General features: G+C 39.1%; 1 protein-coding gene across 4 annotated transcripts in view; it reads left to right on the top strand.

The window, feature by feature from the left end:
- Nucleotides 1-19,209, top strand: part of CD96 (CD96 molecule) — a 94,157-nt gene that overhangs the window by 56,016 nt on the left and 18,932 nt on the right. For 3 of the 4 annotated variants that reach the window (XM_036243356.1, XM_036243357.1, XM_036243355.1), the window contains exon 9: nucleotides 18,024-18,092. In XM_036243356.1, coding sequence (XP_036099249.1) covers nucleotides 18,024-18,092 — 69 coding nt within the window. Of the gene's footprint in view, nucleotides 1-18,023; nucleotides 18,096-18,607; nucleotides 18,689-19,209 lie in introns of all 4 variants that reach the window. The other variant, XM_036243358.1, reaches the window with a different exon arrangement.

Here is a 19,209-nt window from a genome sequence, read left to right as displayed (position 1 = left end):
CAAATAATTCAAGAAATAGGGTGACCGAGACAAAAGCCACACTGCCTATGATCTAGTCTTCAGAATTCCACACCATTACCTTTGAATCATTCTGTCTGTTGTTAGGAGCAAGTCACTATGTCCAGCTCATACTCAAGAAGAGGAGAATTAGACTCCACTTCTTGAAGGGAAATCCATCAAAGGATTTGTGAACAAACGAAAACCACCCTATTCAGCTACTTAGAAAATGTTTGCACAAAAAATGCAATGTGGTTTGATCTTCTTTATTATGACAGGTAGACAGAATAAGCATTATCATCCCATTTTCTATATGGGGACACTGAGATGCTGACAGTGTAAATGATCACACAACCATAAGTGGCCAAGTTAGTATTCACACCTAAGTCTTCTGATGCTAAATCTAGTCCTCACCACATTAGATACCAGGTTTTCTCCAACTGGTCTAAACACTTCATGAAAACAGAGAGCATATTTGTCGCCTAGCACATGCCTAGCACTGAGTAGGCCAGTAAAAAAAAAAAAAAAAAAAAAAAAATCCTAGTTGAATAGAAGAATAAATAAAAGAATTAATCAGAATAGTGTTCCTTCATTATGAAGCTATCATTTAATAGACCCTAAGGTGTTGAAAAATGATCATTTGTTCCTGCTTTCAAAAATGTTGCCATATTTGGAGAGAGATGACATGCACACATGGAAATGATAATTCAGAACTGTGAAGTGGAAGATGTTGTATCTTATAAAATTAAAATGCACAGGGAGGGGTACAGACCAGTAAGCCTTAGGCTTTGAGCAAAGAAAGGTCCCCATGAGTTTATGGACTCAGATGTTACCTAAGAGAGATGAAATAAGATGATTCTTGAAATGTGTGTTGTAACTATTTGACTCAGTTGAGAGCTTGATAAACATTCTAAACAAAGAGAATAAATTGAGTAGTTGCTCACTAACAAAGATGTTTATGAGAATTTAGAAAAATGTTAGTAACTAAGCTTGGGTCAGAGGGATAAAGTTGTATAGCAGAGAAGCACAGATACATATTGGAAAATGCAAAATAAAGAGAGCCTTAAACCCCAGCCTGAGGATTCTAAATATTCTCCCTTAGAAAATGGGTCAGTACCCCATTAAATATTTTTTTTAGAAAGGAAATTATATAATTTATTTATTGCATATTTATTGAGCGCTTGGTATGTACCAGATACTCTTCCAGGTACTGGAAACACAACAACAAACAAGAGAGAAAAAAATCATGACATTTACATTTTTCCAGTTGAAAGCAGAAATGAAATTCTTCTAGCTGAGTTTTCTACGGGGTTAGTTGACATGCATCACATGCTTTCATCAGACCAAGCACCATTCTTATTTCTGTGATGAAATTCCAGGAAATAAAAAGGACAGTAATTACCTTTGAGGAGTCTACAAGTTACTATAGCTCTAGTGTTAGAGAAGGAAAGAGAACACAAATAAATGTATTTGTTAGAAAACAGAAAAATGCTACCTAATCTACTATGTCACACTATGGTGATATAGTTGGGAAATTTCTGAAGAATTGAAAGACCTCCTTAATATAAGGTCCCACCACGTTGGATCCCAGGACTGTTTTACATTATTTACTTATGTAATTTTGGGGTTTAAAGTGTATATTTCTATGATACAAAATCTGTAGGTGACCAGGAATTAAACCAGTGACCTTTTGGTGCATGGGGCAACACTTATCCAACTGAGCAAAACTAGTCAGGGCAGGACTATTTTAGATCAATGTTTCTCACCAAAGTAATTTTGTCCTCTAACCTCTAGGGGACAGTTGGTAGTGTGGGAACATTTTTGATTACCATAAGGGAAGGGGGGAGGGTGTTACTACCATCTAATATGTGGGGGCCAAGGATGCTGCTAAACATTGTACAACATTGTAGAACAGCACAACCTCTGCAATAAAAATCATCTGATTCCAAACATCAACAGTGCTGAGGTTGAGAAACCCTGTTTGAAATTAGACTCTGGTTGAAGAGTAGCTATAATTTTGCCTTACAAAATTTCAACCCCTGTCAAGATAGCAACAATAGATTATATTTGGAACAATTCTCAGTCTGATTTTTTTGTCAAAAAAAAAAAAAAAAAAAAACATATTAAATCAATGGCTGAGTATATCTAAATAAAATTTATTTTCTTAGAATAATCACTGAATTACAACTGAAAAATTCAAACGTTGTCTTGGCAAGCTGGAGGATAGTGATGACTGGCTACCGCAGAAGCTGGTAGGATTTACCCTTGTGTGTTCCTTTAAGAAAGGAAGTGAGCAAGATGAAACGTGTCCTGGAAACCAACTTCAAAAGGCTGTGGTTTCATTTCAAATTCTAAGATATAATGAGCTCTACAGTTCAGTCTTAATTATTAAGCTGCATATTTTGCTGCGAACATCCAATTTATGATTTTTCTTTAATGAAAGGATAGTTTTAAAACAAATGCTGACCAACATGGAAACAATATTCTTCAACTAGAGGAGACCCTTGTAAGGCATAACAAACTTGAAGAGTTACTGAGGGAAACCCAGTTCAATTCAACCTGAACTAATTGGTGTTTGCTGAGTCCCAGTTGCATTTTCTGTCCTCTGAAAAGACGTGGGGCTGGCAAGCTAAGTGGCGAGATGAAACAGGCCCACACTCAACACCAGAGACACTGACAAAGCCAGGGTGGGACTACTGGTTTAACTCGGGGGTTTCTCCTGCCCTGAGGAGCACCCTGTGCCTTCTACAGGTTATTTATTCAACAACAAATAAGCACTGAGTGCCTACAACACACAAGCAATGTTTGAGGTGCTGGGATATGGTGATAAACAAGACAAGGCAGGGTCCCAGTTACACAGAGCTTATGCTCCAGTCACAGGGGTGGGGAACGTCCAGGCTTCGGGATGTTCAATACCAGCTAACATCACACGCCTCACTAAATTAGCCTGCACAAATATAGCAAGCTTTTTTCTTAAATCCTCACCCGAGGATATTTTTTCATTTATCTTCAGAGAGAGAGAGAAATTGATGGAGAGAGACATATCAATTGGTTGCCTCCCTCACAACCCCAACCAGGGCCAGGGCCCAAACCACAACTGAGGTATGTGCCCTTGACCAGAATCAGACTTGCAACTCTTTAGTCTGCAGGCTGACACTTCAACCACTGAGCCAAACCAGCCAGGGCTAGCAAGCTAATTTTTAAGCTGATAATTTTGTATGGCCTTCAAATGATGTTAAAACATTCAAATGGCCCTTAGTAGAAAAATGTTCCCCACCCCTGCTGGGCAGGACCCTCTTGCCTAGTCTGCCATTTCACTGCCCACCAGACCACAGACCCTCCTATTTTTATGGCTGTGCCCAACCCTGATGACACTGATTAACATTAAGCCCTCTCTAAAAGCTTAGCTGGTCCCTGCAGTCTGCATATTTCTGCTCCTGGACACCTTGAGTAAGCATTGATCTGGAAGGAAGTATAGCCCAAATGGAAGAAAGAGGAGACAAATATTCAGATAATTGTTTTGATCAAAAATGAAATAAAATGAGTGCAGAACATAAGAAGACAAGCAGGATGGGTGCTCGCAGTGCTGGTTGGGCGGTGGCTGTAGGTTGCTCAGGTGAGGTGGAACCAGGGGAGGGTGAATTTAGTTCATGAACTATGGGCTTGGGCTGCGATCTGGATGCCACCAAACACACTGTGACTTTTGAGTATGTGAATAATGTGAGTAAAACAGAAGCTATGTGTACGGTAGGCAGTAGCAGCAAGAACAGGGAGCAGGAAGACCAAATGAAGTAGATGTTAGGTGATTTAAAGTAATAGTGGTCAACTAGAATGGACATATGTAGAAATGGAGAATACTGCAACAGGAGACTCAGCAGGGTTGTCTGCCTAAACATGGGGGATAAATCAAAGGTTTTTAGAAAACTATCACACAAAGGCCTTCCAGTTTTTTCCCAGTAACTACCTAAAGTGTTTTACCAACTGCCATGATTGCATTAATAGTGCTAAGCGATAATACTAGCAGTATTTCTTACTATCTGAGTGCCTCTAATGTGTCTGGTACCATTCTAAACTAGTAAATGTATAACCTCATTTAATCCTCCCAACAACACTAATATAGGCACTGCTATTATCACCATTTTGTAGATGAAGATACTAAGACACAGAGGTTAAAAACTTACCCAAAGTCATACAGAAAGTGGAAGAGCCAGGATGGAACCCAGACAGTCAGACCTCAGACTGAGTCCTATTGCCTCTGAGTGTACATGATGGGTGCTCAATAAATGTCTTTAGATGCTGAATGAATTCCTTCTGGTGTGAAGCTGATAGAGCTGCTCTGTCAAGGTCTACATGACAGTTGTGCCTCTATTAATCTTTCCATTCTCTGGACCAGTGTTTTCTGAAAAATGCAGCCTCCCAGACTGAGGCTAACCTCCTCAGATGGAAATAAATCAGAGAAAAAGACCCTCCTCTTTTCATTGTCCCATCTCCTCCCAACATTATTATCATTCTTATTGCCCAGAGATATGTGCAGAATCCATGCAAAACTTCAGTGCTCTCCCTTGAATTCTACAAAATATTGGTCATTATACCTTTCTCACCACATTTCACCTGGGGCACATATTATAGGTTGTTAAAGACTTTCTCTTCCTCTCCCCGATACCTGTCACCATAAGTCAAGGGTATCTTTCTTGATAGCTGGTTTACTTTGGGTTTTTGTTTATTCAGTTTTTCTCCTTTGGAGTAAGATGCCTCTGGAAAAAAAGTTATTGGATGACCTAATTTTTTCAGTTCATTTCATAATACTGAGTGTCTACAAATGCATCACCTGATGTGTGATGAGATGTTCTGCTTTCTATCATCTTCCATCAAAAGAGTCCTGCAAACCCTTTATAGGCCAGTAATCCAGCAATGCACATTGTCATTAGTCATTCATTTCCCCAAAAAATCTGCCTCCAACACAAAAACAGAATCTTGTGCAGAGATTAGGATCTCGCACCTCATACCTACTTTATGCTAGCCTGAAGGACAGTATCCACCTCATCCTGATGACAGGGGTTGATCAGGCTGACGCAGGTGTGTTGAGATGTAGTTGATAGCCTCTTCTAAGTGACATTCTCCAGTAGATGTTGGTATGAGTTTAAAGTCTCCTTGTGTTGAAGGTGAAGTAACTGATGTAGGTGCTATAATTGATGGAGTACAATTACACATTTGTTGAGGAAATGAGATTGCTATGCCAATAGATGCTGTTAATAGAGTGGAAGGCCTAGTGAAAATATTACTATTTGAGAAAGTAAGTTACATTTTCAGGTTCAATTTTACATAGGAATAATGCAAAGTCTTGGATAATTGAGTTTGACTAATCAGAACACTCAAGCAGTAATAGCCTGAATTTATAAATAACTTTTACTTTTGTAGTTAATAAATAAGCTGGTCTGGGTAGGTTAGCAAAAACTAATTTTCTTTTTTCCATCATTCCCTGAGCAAATGAGTTCTATTGAATAATTTCTTCCTGGCTTCTAAAAGACATTTCAGGCAGACTCCTTTGTCTGGTCCCTTTCAGTCACAAGACCAGAACCCTGTCAATAATTAAAAAGTCTTGTCAAATACAATGTCAAAACTTGCAAAAGTTAATTCAGTCCAGAACTTGTCCCCCTCCTCCCTTCCCAAGCCTGGGTCTGGGCCAGCTGCGGAAGCCTGGAAGGTGAGGCTGTATGCTTTATGTCTGTGGGGGTGGGGGAGAGCTATGGGAGATGTCTTGGTGGTTTCCTGGCTCTTCCTCTCCTCCACTGCTGGTCATTGGCTTGAACTCATTTGGGGGGATCACAAGGTAGAGAAAAATGGGCAGAGGTAGATGGAGAAAGGCCTTCCTTGTCATGCTACCTTGTCAAATTCTATCATCTGATTTAGGTGACTTCTGGATGGGGAGAATAAAAATGGTCATCTTGACCCCATGGGCACTTTGGCATATCTCTCAGAAATCTGTGTCTGGCCTCTGTCTACTGTCCCTTTGGAGCAGACTATGCCTCTCCTCCAGTTTTCTGCTTCTTCCCTTCCTGCAGCCCTTGAGCTTCTGGAGGCCTATCCCATTGGCCGGTTTCTTTGTTCCTCTTAGGGATTCTTTCTGGATGAAAATTTTTTGCAGTGTTGTCTTTGAAAATAGGCACTTTGGCCTCCTCTTTAGGAAAAGTGCTCTTTCTCCTCAGGATGGTCACATCTCTCTTCTCTATACCCGTTTAGCACTGCTAACCAAGCATGGGCTCCCAACATAGCTTCTTCAACCTGAGTCAGTCATTGGTCCCCTGATCCCAACCTACAGGACACACAGGCCAGGAGCTCTGAGAGGAACAGTGTTGGAGGCATCCCACTTCCTAATTTCTCACTATACTACAAGAATCCAAGCCATAACAATCAAAACAGTGTGTTGCAGGCATAAACACACACACATAGACTGATGGAGTGCAATAAAGAAACCAGAAATAAACCCTAGCATATATGGTCAACTAGTTTTCAACAGAGGTGCCAAGAGTACACAATGGGAAAGAATGGTCTCTTCACTAAATGGTGCCTGGAAAACTGGATATCCACATGCCAAAGAATGAAATTGCACCCTTAACTTACACCATACACAAAAAACCCTCAAAAATAGGTTAAAGACTTAAACATAAGACCTGGAACTGTAAAACTCCTAGAAGAAAACATAGGCGAAAGTTTCCTTGACATTGGCCTAGGCAACAATTTTTTAGACATGACACCAAAACCTCAGGCAACAAAAGAAAAAATTAAAAAGTATACTATGTCAAACTAAAAATACTTCTGTATAACAAAGAAAACAATCAACAAAACATAAGGCAACCTATGGAAGGTAGGAAACCTTTTCAAGCTATATATCTGATAATGGATTAATATTCAAAAGATATAAGGAACTCAATAGCAAAATAAGAAACAACTTATTAAAATGAGGACAAAGAACATGAATAGACATTTTTCCAAAGAAGACATATGAATGGCCAACAGGTATATGGAAAGGTGTTCAAATTCACTAGTCATCAGGGAAACATAAATCAAAACCACAATGAGATATCACCTCACACCTGCTAAAATGGCTGTTATCAAAAAAAAATATATATAACAAGTTGTTGGTGAAGAGGTAGAGAAGAGAGCATTCTTGTACACTGTTGGTGGCAAGGTAAATTGGTACAGCCACAAAACTGGTGCATAATGGAAAGAAAATAGGTTTTGATGTTTCTCAGAAAACTAAAAATAAAACTACATCAGATCCAGCAATCTTTCTTCTGGGTAAATACACAAGTAATGAGATTAGTTACCTCTAAGACATATACACGTTCTGATGTTCATTGCAGTATTATTCACTAGCCAAGATATGGACAAGATCTGCTTCCATGGATGGATAAATGGATAAAGAGTTTGTGTATTAGAATATTATTCAATTTTTAAAAAGAAAATTCTGACATTTGCATCAACATGGATACACCTAAAGCACATATGCTAAATAAAATAAGGCAGACACAGAAAGAAAAAAGTGCCTGATCTCACTCATCTGTGGAATCTAAAGAAGTCAAATTCATGAGTAGAATGGTAGTTACCAGGGGCAAGGAGATGGGGGAAATGAGAAACTGTTGGTCAAAGTTTACAAAGTTGGAGTTCCATTGGATTAATAAGTCCAGAAATCTAATGTACAGTATAATTATAGTTAATAATATTGTATTGAATATTGGAAATTTACTAAGAGAGTAGATTTCAGGTGCACTCATCACACAAATAAGTAATAAATGTGAGGAGAGATGATATGGTAATTAGCTCACTGTAATCATTTCCCTATGTATATATATGTATGTATGTGTATATCAAATTGTCATGTTGTACACCCAAATATATACAATTTTATTTAAAATAAAATAAGCCCTGGCTGGTTTGGTTCAGCGGTTAGAGCGTTGGCCTGTGGTCCTGAGAGACCCGGGTTCGGTTCCTGCTAGGGGCGCGTACCTCAGTTGCAGTTTGTCCCCGGCCCTGGTCGGTTTTGTGGGTGGCAGCCACTCGATGTGTTCCTTTCACATCGATGTTTCTCTCTCTCTCTCTCTCTGTTCCTCTCTCTTCCTCCCACTCTACCTGAACAAAAAATGGAAAAATGTCCTCGGGTGAGGATAAAAAATAAATAAATAAAAATAAAATAAAATAATAAAATAAAATAAAATAAAATAAAAGCTAGTAAATACAATAAAAAAAAATTTCAGTGAAAGTGAAGCAAACACGATGAGGTGATGGTTTACCCACTGATCTAACCACAGAAAGCTGAAGTTCTTGGCAAGAATATGATGGATTAGCAAATAATTAACAGAGCTATAAAAGTATGGCCTTAAAATGAGGTCATTGGATGAAAATGGGGAAGAGAAGAGAAGTAAGAAAAGGAAGAGTGTCAATACGGGTAGTTCCTTCCTCAATGGGTTATTAAAATCAACAGAAGAGACTAGACATGCAAATAACCTAATACAGTACCTGGTTCATAGGAAGGGTCAAATATTGTGTTTTACTGTTAGTCCTTTATATGAGACATGGTAGGAACCCAAAGTAGGAAATCGAGTGGTTGATTAATTAACCAGTCTGTCTTTGCCTAAATTATGCATGTGTGTTTTAATAAAGACAAATAATCTAGCCTTAGAATAATGTGTCTGTTTCTACTTGAGATGGATTTTGATGTAAATAACCACCAGGATCTTGGTCACATGAGTGGAGAAGGGAAGTGGGCCATGAGGAAGGGTTGATATCTACAAAGTTAGCCTGAAAGGCCCCATGTTATATCCAATTAATACATTATATCTCCACTATGCTGCTCTCCCCCTCGCTCACTCCACTTCACTCAAATTGGCCTCCTTGCTGTTCCTCCAACATGCTAAGGTTTCTCCCACCTTAGGGCCTTTTAACTGATTCCTTCTGTCTGGAAAATTCTTCCCCCCAAAAGTCCACATGGCCCATATCTCATCTTCTTCTAATCGTTTGGATGTCATGTTTTTGACATCAGTTTCTGTGACAATTTTATTTAAAATTGAAGCCCCCTCTGTCTCACTTCTCATCCCCTTTCCATAGCATCTTTTTAAAAATGTATGTTTATTGTCGAAAGTATTACATATGTCCTCCCTCTTTCACCCATTAACCCCTTCCACCCCATTCCCCCCACTCCCAGGCCTCCACCAAATTATTGTCTGTGTCCATGGGTTATGCATATATACATATAAGTTATTTGGTCAATCTCTTCCCAAACCCCCCTTCCCTCTGAGATTCGTCAGTCTGTTCCCTACTTCCATGTCTCTGGATCTATTTTGTTCATTAGATTCCACACATAAGTGAGATCATATGATACTTGTCTTTCTCTGGCTTTTTCTGCTTTGCATAATACTCTCCAAGTCCCTCCATGCTGTCTCAAAGGGTAAGAAGTCCTTATTTTTTTACCGCAGCATATTATTCCATTATATAAATGGACCACAGCTTTTTTATCCAGCATGGCATCTTTTAACATCCTGTATAATTTACTTGTCTGGTTTCTCCCCAGAAGAAAATAAATCCTAAGTTTGTGTGTCTGATTTGTCTACTGATGTATTTCTATCACCTAGATCAGTGATAACTCATGATTATCAGTACATATTGAGAACTCAATAAATTTAAGTGGGGGGAAGATTGAAGGATATTTTTTAAAGTACAAAAGAGGAAGATATTAACAAAAGAAGGGTTTAAGGGCAAGCAGACCCCCCCATCCCCCACAAAAAAAGCACCTGCTCAGAGTTTCAAGTTTGGGTAATCTTATAACAGGAAGCTGAGAGGTGATGGTGGGAAGCAGGCAAAGGCTATAAAAGGCCTTCTGTTATGGGTGGTTGTGTACTAGGGACCACAACTAAGCACTTTCATGGCTAAGCCTGGTTCTGATGATACACACTATAGTGAGATCAATGATACTCCATAGGGCTGCCAGAGTAAGATGAATACGGTCTTTGGTGTTAGATAGGCTTGGGTTCAATTCTTGTTTCTACCATCTGCTGGCTCTGTAACCCAAGGCGAGTGGATTTGCCTCTCTAATACTCCTTACTTATCTTAAAAACAGGAATAAAATTATCTAGTTCATGTGGTTATTGTGAGAATCACGTGAAAATGCGTGAAGAACGACTGTAGAGCAAAGACCCTCCTGAGAAGGCATGCTGTGGTCGAAAGCAGAGCCCAGCAAGCACATTTTATTTCAAAGTCAAGGCCTTTACTTGCATTTTTAACTCCTTGGAGGAGGAAATAATGACCAAATCAATATTTCTTTTATGTCTATTACCATTTTATTCTTTATCCTCTACTTACCGTACATCACACCTACTCACCTGCCTCTTTTATTCAATACATAGTAGGTTCATAATACAGGATCGTTACATTTTAAATTGTTTAGAAAATATTTCAGTATTTCCCCTGATAACCCCACCATGTTTTTCCTTCCTTTCCTTCTCCAGCAATGAAAGGGACAGTTACTGGGAAGATGGCAGGAGTCCGGGTTAGGAGAGTTTGTTCTGCTTTATGATGTCATGAGGAGCCAGGTAGAAGTAGCTCTTATGGAACATGTTTCTTTCTTCTCTATTCAACTCAGAACTGACTAGAGATGTCTTTTGACTTAATTGGGTTTCTAGTGATAATATGAAGGGGTAATTTTTTATTTTAGTGAGAAATTTTTTATTTTAAAGCATAGAAATAAAAATGGGCTAGGAAGGTTTTAAGCTTTTTCATCTAACCTCATGGTAGTTAAAATAATATAAACAAGGTATTTTGTACTAAGTGTTTTCTTCTAAACTCCTTTCCTGGAAATGATTTATCATAATGTATTTCTGGACACTAGTAAGATTTAATAACGATAAACATTCAAACTGAAGAAGAAATAACCAGCAAACAACTCTCTATCACTGGGTTTGGCACATTACTTGTATAGAAAGTTATAGCATAGAATCAACTATTGAATGTTGAAGAATAAACTTAACCTTGATACCGAAATATGTGATCAGTATGAATTTATTTTGACCTATTTCAATAGTTACTGCTGGTCTCTTTATGATTGTTCCACACCTGAGGATTTTATTTTCATGGGAATATTTAATTAGGTAATTTTTTCAACAAAAGTGTATTTTCTGAGTTCTTATTTATATGATAATGTTACTATGTTGCCATTACATATAAATGACTACTTTCTTTGTATAAATTGGTTAACATTTTAAATTTATATAAATTGTTAAGTCTTTACCTCATCACTAGTTTCTTCCATTATAGCTTCAGATTTTGCTTCTGAAATTCTTCTTCAGTGGCACTTTTTTTTAAATCATGTCTGTTCTTCATCTTCCATGATTATTACTTTTCATCTTAATCAACACGAGCCTTTTAAAGACTTGACTAGGAGGAATACTAATATAATTCTTTAAATGATTTACTTGATGTCAAGAGACAGTCAGGTATGTCCTCTTAGAATTACATTAGAGGACATAAGTCAGGATCTAGGGGGGGATTTCTTTTAAAAACAAAAACAGCCCAGCAAGTTGGCTCAGTGGTTGAGTGTCGATTCATGCACCAGACGGTTGCCGGTTCAATACCCAGTCAGGGCACATGCCCAGGTTGTGGGCCAGATCCCCAGTGGGGGCATGCAGGAGACAGCTAATCGATGTTCTCTCTCATCGATGTTTCTGTCTCTCACCCTCTCCCTTCCTCTCTCTCTAAAATCAATAAAGAAAGAAAAAATTTAAAAACAAACACAAAACAAGAAAACACAGGAATAAACAGTGCTGCTGCTATTAGTGTTCCACCGTTAGATCACTATCCTACTGAGGCTGTGGTGTGCACTGGGACATACAATGCCCACAACCTCACACAGAACAAACACTCCCTGAGGACTCGCAAAGGCCCAGCTGGGAACGGAAAGGTACTAACCCATGCATGGGAGCCTGCCCACAGGGCCTTTGACTTGCTGTGTCCTCTGCCTGGAAACTCTCAAAATCCCCCTCTTCTACCCCAATTCTTCTGCTAATTCCTTAGGGAAGCTTTTCTGGAACTCTGACTTGGCCTTCCCTCTCTCATGTGTTCTCATTTTTTAATTGATTTGTTGATTCTCTGGTTGATGTCCATATCCTCTGTGAACTTGAACTCCAGAGGAGCCGATGCCTTTGTGCAAAACACAATGCTTGGGAGGTAGACTCTCCCAAATGCTGGTTGAATAAGTCAAAGAATGTATGCAGTGTAACAATAGGTAACAATGTGCATATTGTTAGAGGTCAGCTCATATAAGGTCAAGGAGCCTTAACCTTAAACCATGGTGTAAAGCCACTGGGGAGTGGGATTTAACATATCTAGGAAACTAGATAGCTCTCTGAAAGGCTTCAGCTCTGCTTCTATATGATGATCCAATAGTAAAGGGATCACTCTTTCAATGACCTGTGCAACCTGGTTCAGACCCTCAGGACAAGATAAAAAATAAATAAAAATTCAGCTGGAGACCAATAAGACTGAAATGACCTTTGGCTTTCTCAGTATAGTGACAGAGTGTCATTGATCTGTTCCCAGAAGCTTATTGACACTATTCAGCCCTCAACAAACTGCACAGGCCTGGCCTGCTGGTGAGAGGAAGCATAGAACAGCACTGATATCTAGGACAGGCAAGAGAGACAGTAATATGAAGACGAAGCAGCATGCACTGTCCCTCCTTCCACATGGTGGACAAGCAACACGTTACATGGAATCGATGAATTCTTCTTCTTCAGTAAACCCCTAGTTAGCAAGGATATTTGTCACATTATTTTCTGACCTCCAGAAAAGAACACTTAACCAGTCATTTTAATATAAATAAAATTCCCAGTCAAGTTATCATACTCCATCAGGGCTCCAGTGATACTGCAGAATTAAATCACATGGAACAAATCAGTGCCACCCAGTGTGGGCAACTAGACTTTCTAGGGAAAGCGTCTGTTGCTTTAAGTAAGAGGTATTTTAAAAGGTGGCTGGCCATTGCTTAGTAGTCTAAGATTTCTAGGTAAGAGTAATGTAGCTTACAAATAAATGCAATGTTCTATGATGATTATTTCCTAATTTCTTTTTCTTTGTCATTATTATAGCCATTGCTACTGTATCACCACTGTTAAAACAATTGCTTTCTGTTTTAACTTACTCAGTCACTCAGTGAATTCTGTGGAGATCAGTCCTCAGAATCAGAGATAGGGAGGAGGAGAAGGAGGAAGAGTGAGTGAATGAATGAATGAATGAATGAATGAATGAATGAATGAATGAATGCTGGTCCTTGGGAGGGGAGATAAGAGACTACAGACTGTCAGTGAAAGCCTCACATGAGGAAGGGGGTCTCAGGGTAAAGGGATCATTTTCTTCATCCTTCCGAAAATTGTTCAAAACATGAATAGAGTCTTCTTTTTCCTATCCCCACTCCCTCTCTCATCCTTTCTTCCTGTATTAATTAGGAGGAGCACAGCATATCTCTCTGTAAGTCACAGTATCTAATGATTATTTATGGCTAGTCATTGCTTTCTTTGCATTTTTTTTTTTTACCTTTCCTTGTTCTAAAAAGGATATGTGATAACTTAAAAAGTACATAACAATACAAAATTTTAAAAATAGGTAGCTGAAGAAATTATTATAGAGGGACAAAGATAAAGCCATCTCTATCAGAGAAATAAAATTCAAATTAGCTCTATGATCCATAGGTTCATAAAATGATTACCCACCAGTAACTCCAGGAGAAACATAGCTGATCTTGATACAGAGACTGCTTGGGTCCTCCTCTTTGATGGGTGGTGGGAGGTGGTGAGCTAGAATTTACAATGACTAGATAAGCATCTGAACTACTCATGTTCGGTGAAGTGAAAGAGGAGATGTAGGTGATGGCCAGTAGAAATTACTTCCCCATCACAAAGCTAGTGCCCCAGAAAGCTCCTACTCTCTTCACCCCTGCCAGTTACCCCTTTCTGATGCAGACTTTTGGGATGTAGTTCTTGACTTAGGCCAGCCTGGGGAAGGAGAGATTAGTTACGTTGAATAGCCTCCTGGAAAGACCAAGGGAAATGATGCAACTGTAAAACTCATGAGGAAATTCAAGTTTCCTGTTGGCAGGATATGCTTGTGTCTTCAGCACCTGAACTAACCTGCAGATGCCCTATTTTATAGCTTCTGAGATACTTTTTATCACTTGCCTCATGCCAGGCACTCTTCTAAGAGCTTGATAGGAATGACTCTCAATCTTTACAATCACCCTACCAGAAAAGTACCATTTTACAAGTGAGGAATTGGAGGAAGAGAGAAAAAAGCAATAGACTTTCCCAATCATACCTCTAACTTGGAACTAAGCCAGGATTTTCAACCCAGGGAGGCTTGCTCTGGAATTCCAGCTTTTAATAGATAATCTACGATGCTTTTGCAAATTTTCAAGTGCTTTGCAAATCTGTCTCCTAGACTTTGTATACAGGTTGATGGGTCTAATGCAGTGGCTTCCCAGCAGTTGAGAGCTATATGGAAATCTGTCTCCTTGGCAGTATTTGACACCACTGACCCAGCAACAGGCACAGATTGTTCACTGACAAATATTTGCTGACTTGTATTATTTGCCCTGCTTCTGGAAACCCTCAGTCACCTTGGCTTCTCTATCACCATACACTTTCTTCCTGCCTCTCTGAGTCCTCCTTTTCAGTCTTCTTTTCTTCTGCCAGTCAGTCTATTATATGAAAGGATTCTTCATTGTTTCTAGGCCCACTTTTCTCCCTGGACACACCCTCCCTGGTACTCAAGCTACTCCACTCATTGTCTACATGCTGGTGTCTCACAAATGTCTATTTGCATCTCAGTTTCACAGCTAAGATTCAAACTCGCATGGTCAACCCTCTGCTGGAATGCAATGTCTCATATGTACTCAAAATAAATTTGTCCAAAATTCAGTTCATCTTTTTGCCTCTCATCACTTGCAAAACTTCTTCTTCTCTATTTATTTACTCAGTTAATAATAGCATGAACCAAAAAGCTGCCCAAGACAGAAATCTGGGAGTTCTTTTGGCTTCCCTTTCTTCTTTCTTTCCTATATCCAATCATTAACCAAGCCTTGTTGAGTCCACATTCTGACCCTGTCTACTTCTCTTCATCCCCATGGCCTTCACTATATAGTTCAGGCCACTACTAACTTACCTTTAGGTTAGAGCATCTTGTAGGTTCCAGTTTAAAGTTATTTCTTCCATGGGACCTTTGGGATATAGCTCCTTCTTCCTTCACCTGCTTCTCTTTACTGTGCACAAAGTGCCTCCAACATTTTGAAGTAGCATCCATGCTCTCTTACCTTTTCTGTTCCCACTGCATGGAACATTCTTCTCCTTGCTTCTCCTCTTTCTTCCCCCAACTCCCAACTTGTCTTACTAATTTCTGTCACCCTTCAGGCCTAGTTGCTCTGTCACTACTTCCGGCCCTCCTGGGAATCCCAAGGTACACCGTCTTTTCTCTACCACAGATGGTGCTATCATCATGAACTGCAATTAGGTTTTTACTGTTTACAAGAGAAGCGAAACAAGCTACAGTAACAATAAATTCCAAAATGTTATTTTGTTCATTTACACTGGAAGTGATTTAAGTCCCTTTATCATTAAGAAAGGCCAAGCTAGTGGCTGGGTGCTCTGTTCCACAGTCATTCCAGAACCCAGGCTGCTGGAAGCTTTGCCACTTTTAAGTAGCAGCTTTTAAGTCTACCTACATCATAAGATCTGGATGGCACATGAGGGAAGATCGTGGTGGAGCATGTGTGGGAGGCTTTCTAAGTCAGGCCTTGAAATGACAGTCTTCACTCCCACTCACAATTCATTGGCTAGGACTCAATACAAGACCATACCTAACCACACAGGAGACTAGAAATTGTACTTCACTGTGTCTCTGCCACAAAGAAGAGGACTGGCTTCCGTGACCAGCCAGTAGTCTGCCACACTGACCTTTATTCTCACTAAATTGTGTTCCGTGGGCTGAGGCAACATTTCTTTTTCTCTTCACTTCATCCCTCATTCTAGTACACACTATACACTCAGTATTTGTTGGATAAATAAAGCTATTCATATCCGGTCTTTAAAACACTTTTTATGGTCATCCTAATGCTAGCTGCCCATTTTAGTTCCTCATACAGCATGACCTGAGGCAACTTCTAACACTGCATTCATAGAGCTGGGGTGGAGTATATCTTTGGTGTTCACTGGTAGGCTGCATTGCAAAGTGATTGTGGTTGATCATCTCTATATATGAACTCCTTATAGATGCACGAACCACAATGCCAATTTATTTATTTATCCTACATATATTTTTTCAGAGATTTGCTTACTCATGTTTTCTATTTTAAGGCACACCCTTTCCCAGAACTGAGGTACCTGGGGAGCTGGGATGCCATTCACTGCTATTTAAAGAAAAAGGGTGGCCCTGGCCGGTTTGGCTCAGCGGTTAGAGCGTTGGCCTGCGTCTGGAGAGATCTGGGTTCAGTTCCAGCTAAGGGCACGTACCTTGGTTGCAGTTTGTCCCCAGCCCTGGTTGGTCATGTGGGTGGCAGCCACTCGATGTGTCCCTTTCACGTCGATGTTTCTCTGTCTCTTCTTCTCTCTCCCTCCCACTCTATCTGAACAAAAAATAAAAAAATGTCCTCGGGTGAGGATAAAAAAATAAAGATAAAGAGAGCATGCTGACTGTCAGAATGTAAGGATATTATTGAGAATCTTGTATAAATTATATAGTACTCTTTTTAGAAAGCCAGGAGAAACATTTATTTTTAATCACAATAAAAGGAATAGCTGTGTTTCTTCTGAAAACTGTTTTTTATCTTATTATGTCCATCAGTGGCATTACATATATACTTTATTTCTTAGCATTGTTACTAGAAAAGTCTGACCAAATGTGGGGTGCACGGCTACTAAGAGTACATGATATCAAGAAATGCATTTTGTGTACTATCCCCTCAGGTTTTAAAGTGACTCTACATACTTTTTCTAACTATATTTGTCTTGCCCTTATTTTTCCTTTCTCTCCATTTCTTTCATCTCCTTGCATTGCATATTTATGTAAGCCACCTAAAATATGTTTTGGAACAAAGGAGAAATCCACATAAATAAAATACACTGAAAATTTGTCCTTCCAAGAAACATAATATATTTTCAATGAACTATGTTTAGGTTTTTTTTTTTTCTTTAATCTAAATTGCTTCATCTGCAGAGACATTTTTCTTTTTTCATTTATTTTATTTTATTGATTTTAGAGAGAGAGAAAGGGAGAGGGAGATAGAAACATCAATGAGAGAGAACATCGATTGGCCATCTCCTGCACGCCCCCCACTGAAGATTGGGCCCACAATCTGGGCATACGCCCTGACCAGGAATCGAACCAGAGACCTCGTGGTGCATGGTCAATGCTCAACCACTGAGGCACACCAGCCAGGCTACAGAGATATTTTCATATTTTCAAATGAATATAAAATAATCTTTCATTTTAGAGGGAAGGGAAGGAGGAAGATAATGAGAAACGATGAATTATAAAGATAGGGATGGCTTGGAAAGCAAGGAATCGATGAAAATACAAAACCTATTTAGTATGTTAAAATATTGTACACAGTTGTGAAGAGTCATCACAAGATAAGCTCCGTGAGAGTGCGAGCCTTGTCTCCATTGCTATTTGCATGTACACCAGAGTCTGGCGCACAGTAGACATGGTAACAACATATTTTGAAAGTGTGAATGTAATGCACTTGGCATTAGGAGAACTAGGTTAGTATTAAATAAATGATGTTGCATATTCATTATATAACCATAGCATATACCTTTTGGACTTGGTTGCCTAACTTGTAAAGTGAAGTGAGTACTATGTATTCACTAAGATTCTTTCCAGCTCTAATATTCCATGCTTTGCACGCCACCCTTGTTAATCACAGTGGCAGAGTTAAACACGTGGATGTAAATATCTGTGACAATTTGGAAAATCTGTTTTCTGAATAGGACATCCAGCTACATCTTCAGCAGCCCCTGTCAATGTGAGCACACTGACTGCAAGCAACACACCTGAAGGTGAGTATAGCAAGGCTGTCCTGAAATGATTCAAAAGAGATACCAGGCTCACAAGTTTTACCACAGACACGATAATGTTGAGGTTTGGTCAAAAGGCTCTATTTCCTCATTTGATGTTGCGATTTTGGGTTTGAGTTACTTGTTCTAATTTGTAATCTGGTTACTACCTATTGATATGACAATCACTCTAATCTTAAAAATACGGGCAGGTGATTTGTTATTATACTATACCTGTTACTTGTCATGCGATTTTAAGGGAATAGTTAAGTAATCTTCACAGTGCTCCCAGTGATCTGAGTTGGGTGCAAGAACAGAAAAAGAAAACAAATCATGACAAGTTGGCATTAAACATAAGCTGTAGAACTTTTGCTCACTATACCAGCTACTGTTCCTGCATAGAGAAGCATATTTTCAATTTTCAGATTTCCCCAAAGTCACATAGATGAAAAATTCAACAGATCAAAGCAAAGTTAAATTACAGCTTTATGAAAAAGTTGGATTCTGGAAATTTTGTCCTACAACTAGCAATTCCAAGGTGACTACCCCAGGCTTCAACTACTCCTGGGCCTCCAGTGGAAAGATACCAAAAACTGTGAGTCTCACGGTGAGCATCTTTTAGTCCTCGAGGCCTCATTCATTCATCCAACACATCTATTGAGTAACATCTATGTGCTTCATTTATAATGATATTAATAAATAGTTACAAAGCATTTATGTTTAAAGCATTGATGATGGAGCTGGGCAGACATCTGTGAATAAACAGATGGAAGTTCGAGATTCTGGTGGAGAAAAGACAGACAAGTGGTGATGAGTGAGACAGGAAAAATAAAGCAGCAAAAGGAGACCATGAGAATAGAGAGTGAGAGTGCGTTGCCATTTTAAATAGAGTAAGGCCTTTTATTTATTTATTTACTTATTTATTTATTTACTTATTTATTTATTTATTTATTTATATTGTTGAAATTATTATAGATGTCCCCCTATTTCCCCCCCATTACTTCCTCCTCCCCGCTCCCATCTTTCTCCTGCTTCCCCCAAACATATGTCTGTGTCTATTGGTTGTGCATATATGCATATAAGCTCTTTGGTTTATCTCTTCTCAACCCCCCTACCCCAA

This window comes from Molossus molossus, unplaced genomic scaffold (genome assembly GCF_014108415.1).
Source record: "Molossus molossus isolate mMolMol1 unplaced genomic scaffold, mMolMol1.p scaffold_m16_p_5, whole genome shotgun sequence".
Taxonomy (NCBI): domain Eukaryota; kingdom Metazoa; phylum Chordata; class Mammalia; order Chiroptera; family Molossidae; genus Molossus; species Molossus molossus.
This window is presented reverse-complemented; position numbering and strand designations above follow the sequence as displayed.